This window comes from Salmo salar, chromosome 15 (assembly GCF_965601325.2).
Source record: "Salmo salar chromosome 15, fSalSal1, whole genome shotgun sequence".
In the NCBI taxonomy this organism is placed as follows: domain Eukaryota; kingdom Metazoa; phylum Chordata; class Actinopteri; order Salmoniformes; family Salmonidae; genus Salmo; species Salmo salar.
In genome coordinates this window covers 82,435,813-82,443,489 of record NC_138305.1, presented here as the reverse complement: position 1 = coordinate 82,443,489, position 7,677 = coordinate 82,435,813, and the positions used below count along the sequence as shown (strand labels likewise).

The 7,677-nt window shown below is 41.1% G+C and overlaps 1 protein-coding gene across 1 annotated transcript; it reads left to right on the top strand.

Annotated features, from left to right (window-relative positions):
- Nucleotides 1-113: 113 nt before the first annotated feature.
- ppp1r3da (protein phosphatase 1, regulatory subunit 3Da) lies at nucleotides 114-7,161 on the top strand. The gene is made up of 2 exons (XM_014145853.3): nucleotides 114-290; nucleotides 5,137-7,161. Exon 2 carries the CDS (start codon nucleotides 5,165-5,167, stop codon nucleotides 6,071-6,073), a length of 909 nt encoding a protein of 302 aa, XP_014001328.1. The 5' UTR covers nucleotides 114-290; nucleotides 5,137-5,164; the 3' UTR covers nucleotides 6,074-7,161.
- Nucleotides 7,162-7,677: the final 516 nt, after the last annotated feature.

Below are 7,677 nucleotides of genomic sequence, written 5' to 3'. Positions count from 1 at the left end.
CCGTAAGACAACCTGATAAAATCAGGTCTGTCATTGGCATGGCAAAATGAAAGTATGTGGGCGCATCTTTGATGATCTACACATTGTGAGTTTCGCATCCGGGATAGGCCTACTGTGTGTTGGCTACATGAGTATTTACCCACATGTTGTGCGAATCAGTCCGCGTAATCACACGCACGCGAATGGCCAACTACGAAATATATAGGCTGCTAGTAAATGGAGGATCAGTCTTCGGCTTCAACCTACAAAATATAGCCTACTTGACAATCACTACATACTTCGTAAAAATGGTGAGCTGTTGTGATTTGTTCATTCGTTTTTATTGAATAAGCCAACAATTTCAAGGGATCAACATAAGAATATAATATTTATTTCCTGACTCGAGAGGATACGCCATAGACTGTACAAAAATATGCCAAGTCTTCCTTTCTGTCTGAAAGTGAAGTCGCACTACAAAGACCGAGGCTGTGTTCGAGAGCAACAAAACCGTGATGTATCATGGGTAGATTGTGACTGACTGACTGACTGACTGATCTACAAATAATAATGAGTCATTATGGTGTAAGGTGATTTGTAGATTATGTTAATAATGTCTGATTTAATAAACAAATACGATAGCAAAGATTTTTATAACTAAACCAAGATAGACCACTGCCTCTCGTTTCCAATAGAAACAAATGAGTCAGAGTGGGCAGAACAAACAAGGAGGTGGGCAGAGCCAGCGAGATCCTATTTGCCTGTTCTAGCAGACGTCTGCATATTTCCGTTAGGGAACGCACAATCTGTGAAGGGAGCGTGTGCAATAACGCAATTCGCCTTTGCACTGAGCAACGCGGTTTACATTATTTTTTTGCAAATGTTAAAGTCTAAAATACTTAATCCACTCTGTTCAAAACAGATTCTAGTTTTGGGAACAGAAAGCTGTATTGAGATCAAATGTTTCATCAATGAGAAATCCATCTCCTTCCATCTTCTCCCACTGCTGGCTACTATGCTTCCTCTCACTTCCAAATTTGGTAGTTAGTGGAAATTCCAAGCGGATGCTCCACATGTGTACATCCGGTGAAATATCTGTCTCGTTGTTCTATCTGTGACAATAGTCCGTTTGAAAAAGGTAAAGGGTACAACATTTCCAAAACATCAGACTCTTCCCATGGTTAACCCAGGGATATTCAGTCTGAAAGAAGTCTGCCTAAAAAATATGCAAGACTCTACAAGCCAGAATGTTGGATAAAATGATATTTACCGTTGTCAGTGCTGTTGGTCGTTTTGACAGTAGGAGAAGGAGAAAGTGTTATTTACCTGACTTTTTGCTGCGGTGTTAGGTTCTGTCACGTGTATTTTCAATCTCCTGATGCAATGCGCGTGATGAACAATATGTAAACAATAGCCTAATGTCACCGAACGTAGTCAACCGAAGCACGTTTCCTTGCAATCAGCTTGAAGTGTTTGTCAAATTTGCCAGCTGGCGGCGTGGGACAATGTTCGGTCTGTGGTTTGGTTAGGCTCGGCCATATTGTACAAGTGTTTGTCTCATGCGAAAAACCGATATACAGGATAGCATACTGAAGGTTGGGTTGATAAAGCTTCCCTGTGGATATTGTGTCTCGGATTAACCAAGCGGGGAGAGGCTGCCCGTTGGCACAGTTCCAAGATCAGTCAGAAGCGTTCAGTTAACTTTACGCCAATGAATCTTAAAACGGAACTTTGATCCGCATTAAGTAGTATTGATATCCTTCGCCACTGTCGTTTTACGACAGATATTTAGAACCATATTTACAACCGGACAACACTGGGCCAATTGTGAGCTGCCCCATGGGACTCCCGGTCATGGCGGGTTGTGACACTGTCTGGGATCGAACTGGGATCTGTAGTGACGCCTTGCCTTAGACCGCTGCCCTACTTGGGAGGCCCCTGTAGTAAGGATTTATGTGTACTACTTAGTTAATTGATTCGATAGCATGTTTAATCTATGCAACTAAATTCTAGTTTTCTTTTATTCTGTAATAGGGTATATTGTAGCCATCTGTTCAAGCTAATCAAAATAGATTTCTGAAACAGTGTGTAAGCTACACAAAATGCTTACTCGCAATAAAGCTATCCTCATAAACAGTGCAATGATAGTAAGCTATTTGTATTTACATTAGGCTATAGCCTACAAATAGCTGTACCATGTAATCGTTGGCCTATTAGGCTGTAGGCCTACTGCAAATGATTGTTGTTTGTTCCTGAACTGGGCGAATGGCAGAGCTATCCTTCAGCACCACAAGTTGGTTCAACTTCTTTAACGTCATTGCGCGATTCTGGCGCTGTCCTTTCAGGACCACAAAGGGCGCATTGATCGCTAAAGATGACGTCTCAAGATCTGTTGCCTACGCAATAGTCATACTCATCACTTCTTATTATTACAAATAGAAAAGTATCTCTTCTCACAGTGGTGCTTGTTTAGTAAAGTTAGATCAAAGCTGAATCACTCTTGCAAGATCACAATGATTAATTTTCATTTCAATAACAGAACCAAATAAAATAGCATAGTAGGCCTATAACGTTAGTTACACCAAAAACGCCTAATTTCAAATTATATTTTAGGATGGTTAGCTGAAGTTGACCATACAGTGCATTCGGAAAGTATTCAAACCCCTTGACTTTTTCCACATTTTGTTACATTACAGCCTAAAATAGATTTTTAAAATGGATTACTTTTATTTTAATCCTCGTCAATAATACCCCATAATGACAAAGCAAAAACAGGATCATTTTTATGTGTGCAAATGTATTCAAAATAAATACGTTGTTTACATAGCTATTCAGACCCTTCGCTATGAGACTCGAAATTGAGCTCAGGTGCATCCTGTATTCATTGATCCTCCTTGAGATGTTTCAACAACTTGATCGGAGTCCACCTGTTGTAAATTCAATTGATTCGACATGATTTGGAAAGTCACACACCTGTCTATATAAGGTCCCACAGTTGAAAGTGCATGTCAGAGCAAAAACCAAGCCATGAGGTCGAAGGAATTGTCCGTAGAGTGCTGAGACAGGATTGTGTCGAGGGAGATGACCAAGAACTCGATGGTCACTCTGAAAGAGCTCCAGAGTTCCTCTGTGGAGATGGGAGAACCTTCCAGAAGGACAGCCATCTCTGCAGCACTCCGCCAATCAGGCCTTTATGGTAGAGTGGCCAGACGGAATCCCCTCTTCAGTAAAAGTCACATGATAGCCCGCTTGGAGTTTGCCAAAACAAGATTCTTTGTTCTAATGAAACCAAGATTGAACTCTTTGGTCTGAATGCCAAGCGTCACGTCTGGAGGAAACCTGGCACTATCCCTACGGTGAAGCGTGGTGGCAGCATCAGGACCTCAGACTGGGGTGAAGGTTCACCTTCCAACAGGAAGGACTGTTCCAACAGACAGGACTGTTCTGAGGAGTATTTCTGGATGTAATAAAGCCCTTTTTATTCTGATTGTTGCATTTTATATTTGTTGTTCAGTGTAGTTTAGCTGGGGAAAGCGGTCAAAACGAACTCGGGCCTAGTGCGCATTTGTGCCCAACTGGGCGCGCTAGTCAATTTCAGGAGACAGATTGTAGTTTTTATGCTCTGATATCAGGAGCTGGCAGTGAAAAGTTTGATTAAACAATTCAGAGACTGAAGATAATAAATCAGATGACTTACATTTAAGGAGAGCGAATCGATATACAATCACCTAATCAGCTGTAACTGTCAACAGTAAAACAAAGCTTAAAACTTTGAGTGAACCCAGAATACAGAAAATGAATGGGGAAGTTGCTTTCCTCCTCACCACCACTCTATGGCTGCCAGTCCACCCATTATGACATCATTGACTTGACTGGGGAAGTCAATTCTGTTCATTCTATTTCAATGCTGAATCACCCCCACACACACAGGAATTTTGGGGACTGTATTTATGCTACATAAAGTCACATGTTTTGTAGCCCAGACAAGTCACACCGTGAATTGTTTGTTTTACACTGGCCCTTTTTTTTGCATGTTATACGGTATGTATTTGGACAGTGAAGCTAATATTTTGTCTCGATGGGTCGATGCTACCATTTTGGATTTGAGATCAGATGATGAATATGAGGCGGCAGTGCATAATGTCACCTTCTCTTTCAGTGTATTTTCATACATCTGTTTTGCCATTTAGAAATAAAAGCACTTTAGGTTGGCCCATCTAGTCCACCCATTTTAATAGTTAAAGGGATAGTGGGAAATGTTGGCAATTAAGCCCTTTTTCTACTTACCTATAGTCAGATGAACTCATAGATAAGTCTACCATTTTAATGCCTCTGCATGCAGTTTGAGGGAAGTTGAAGGTAGTTTTGCGAGCCATTGCTAACTAGCGTTAGCTCAATGACTGGAAGTCTCTGGAAGCCTATAGCCAAAGATGTTTATAACTAACCTTTCTAGAATATAATTGCGTATTTTTGTTAGGGAACACCTACTCTGTGAAGTGTGCGTGTGCAATAACTCAATTCGCCCTTGCACTCCTAAACAACATTTTTCCAAACTTTGGCAAAGGGTAAAGTCTACAAAATTTTGTCCACTCTGGTTATTACAGGTTTTAGTTTTGGAAACAGAACTGTGTTGAGATTAAATGTTTCATCTAGGAGAAAATGTGCAGATGGGCAAATGATAAATCACTATCATGTTTACAATTTCTTTAGCTAAATGGGTATATATTGCTTTATCATTTTCATGATTGAGTATGCATAATGCCTGCCAATTTGAAAAATAAAAAGCTAGCCAAGTGTGTGGTATTTGTGCCGCGTTCACGTGCTCGTCGGAATAAGAAACTCAGAAATTACCGACTTGATAACTGGTTATACACGTATCGCATTCAACCAGTTAGCAAGTTGGATATTTCCGAGTTTCCTATTTCTGACTAGCACGTCAACGCGGCACCACATTTCCATGGTACTATCCAGTACAACACTGACACATAGAGCCAAAATGTGAAGTTTCACTGTTCAAAAGCATATGGTGAAGAATGTAGATAACACAGGATACATTTTTATTTATTAAATGCCCTGAATGTGTTTTTACATTGCAAAACTCACCAGAGATTGAGATTGAGATTATGCACCCATAACTTTTTCCTTCCCTTTTTTTATAAGGTGTGAAGGACCTCTTTTATTAAACAGCATGGATTGGACTATTGGGAAGGAGAGAATTCCCTCATGTAATAGTGAACTGCCTAAGGCCTCAAACAATGCCTCCGGAACCAACCTCACTATCAATCTGAATGAAATGCTCAGATCAAAAGCTGACGTGGAAAGGAAGCGTGTTCCAATCCGCCCACCCAACCCAAGAGCCCCTGCACCCAGGGAACTGGAGTTTAGTCGAGGCCTTTCGTGTGAGCCCATGCCCAAACCCATTATCCGAAGACGTGCACGATCTCTGTCCTCCTCCAAAGAGTGGAAGAGGCACACTCGTAATGTTGGGGTGCGTTTTGTAGACTGCTTGGGCCTGGACCTAGAGGACGTTAAGGTTTTCAAAACCGGAGAGGATCCTTTTGTGCCACAACATGTCTCCTTCAAGCTTTTGATGGGTGCAGAGCTGGCTGGGGGGAAGAACTTGGAAATCTCACTGCCGTATCTGAAGCCGGTGTTCCCTCAGCAACCCGGTGATCGACCTGAATTCTTCAGCCGCCTGCGCCAGCAGAGAGTCTGTCTGGAGAGGGTTTTGTGCTTTGACCTGGGCATCATTGGGATCACTCAGGTCCTCAACCTCCATTTTGAGAAAGAGGTGAGCGTGCGCTATTCTTTCACAGGATGGAGGTGCAGCTCAGAAACCAAGGCCTCCTGGGTATCCACCACCTGCAAGTCCTGGGATGGTACACAGGAGCAGCTCAATTGTGACACCTTTCGTTTCCACCTGCCTGTTCCTCCCTTCCTGCTACCTGGAGCTGCTTTGGAATTTGCTGTCCGATACAAAGTTTCCGGGAAAGAGCACTGGGACAACAACGAGGGGCAAAACTATAAGTTGGTCTGCCATAGCTACAAGCTGACTGTGCCTAAGGAGTGTGAGCATAGCATGGTGCACTTTATTTGAGCTCATTTAACAAGGAGCATTTACTGGTTGCTCTCATAAGTTCCAATTAATAATTTGGCCACAAGGTCAAAAACTTCATCAGAACTGAGAGGCAGCAGTAGTGTTCAGAAAAAGACAGATCTGGTATATATGAATAACATGTTATTGGAGCACTCAGCTAATAGAGAATCACATCATGGTTATCTGTGACTGTGGTGGAAGCCATGTTTATTATTCATTCATACACATTTATTTTAACAGAGCACACCTATTAGTATTGGAGTGCATGTTTTCAAATGCAAATGCACTTTATTATATACATTGCCTTCGGAAAGTATTCAGACACCTTGACTTTTTCCAAATTTTGTTACATTACAGCCTTAATCTAAAATGGACATAAATCTACACTCAATGCCCCATAATGACAAAGGAAAAACAGGTTTTTATCAATTTGAGCTGGCCTCCCAGCCAAACTGAGAAATCGTGGGAGAAGGGCCTTGGTCAGGGAGGTGACCAAGAACCCAATGGTCACTCTGATAGAGCTCCGGAGTGATATTTCAGTTCTTCAAACCAGTTTTTGCCTTGTCATTATGGGGTATTGTGTGTAGATTGATGAGGGGGAAAAAAACTATTGAATATATTTTAGAATAAGGCTGTAACAAAATGTGGAAAAGTCAAGGGGTCTGAATACTTTCCGAAGGCACTGTATACAGCACTTGTTCAGATAAGACTGACACAGAGTACACATTTCACTGTGGCAATGTGCCTCTGGATAATGCACTTACTTTATGGTTTCTACTTGTCGGATGTTTTAAAATAATTTTGACTTACTCTGGTCCTCGGAACTAGCCATGCTTGCCAGGTGGAACACATGTAACTGGTTGAGATTAATTTATAACAGGAAATAAAGAGTTTATCTTCAAGAGAAGATCAGTCAAGCATTTAAACTATGCAACCAAGCAGCTTTTAGTTCAAATATTACTCATGATATAAATTGAAAATATTTAGCAACTAACAAAAGAAATACACTGTTTAACTGGTCGTACTTAGAAAAGTTAATACTATTGTTTCTTGTTCTTTTTACATTAAAGCACAGTTGATGATAGAAACCTTTGTTGTGAATTATTTGCCTTTGTTCCTTACAATACAACACTAAAGCTGTCTTTACACTGCAGCTAAAATTGACCCAATTCAACAACAAAATAATTCTCCTGTGACACAGTTCAATCTTCTTTAGAATGGTGTAAACAGCTAAAAACCACATGGAGTCACATCTTTTCAGTTCTGATTTGGACCTCATTCATATGTGCTACTATATCCAATACCTAGCCATGTGACCTGTATCTGGACACGCCAATCAGATTCTTTCAGTGCCCAAGTGATTTTTATTACACTCTCCATGCAACAGGTTAATTTTGTCACAACTGCATTGGTGGTAACAGTTGAAATGGACAGTGACAGCACCTACCAGCATAGCCTCTTCGCTCGGTCGACCAATACATATTGGTCTCCCATCACTGAACACTATATCCTGGTACCCCGCAAAATATTTACCAGCTCTATGATTTACATGTTTCCGGGAAAGAAAATTCCCATCACTGAATGCATATCTAGAATTAATCCGG

Coding starts and splice junctions, on each gene's coding strand:
- ppp1r3da (XM_014145853.3), top strand. CDS start 5,165: ATGGATTGGACTATTGGGAAGGAGAGAATTCCCTCATGTAATAGTGAA.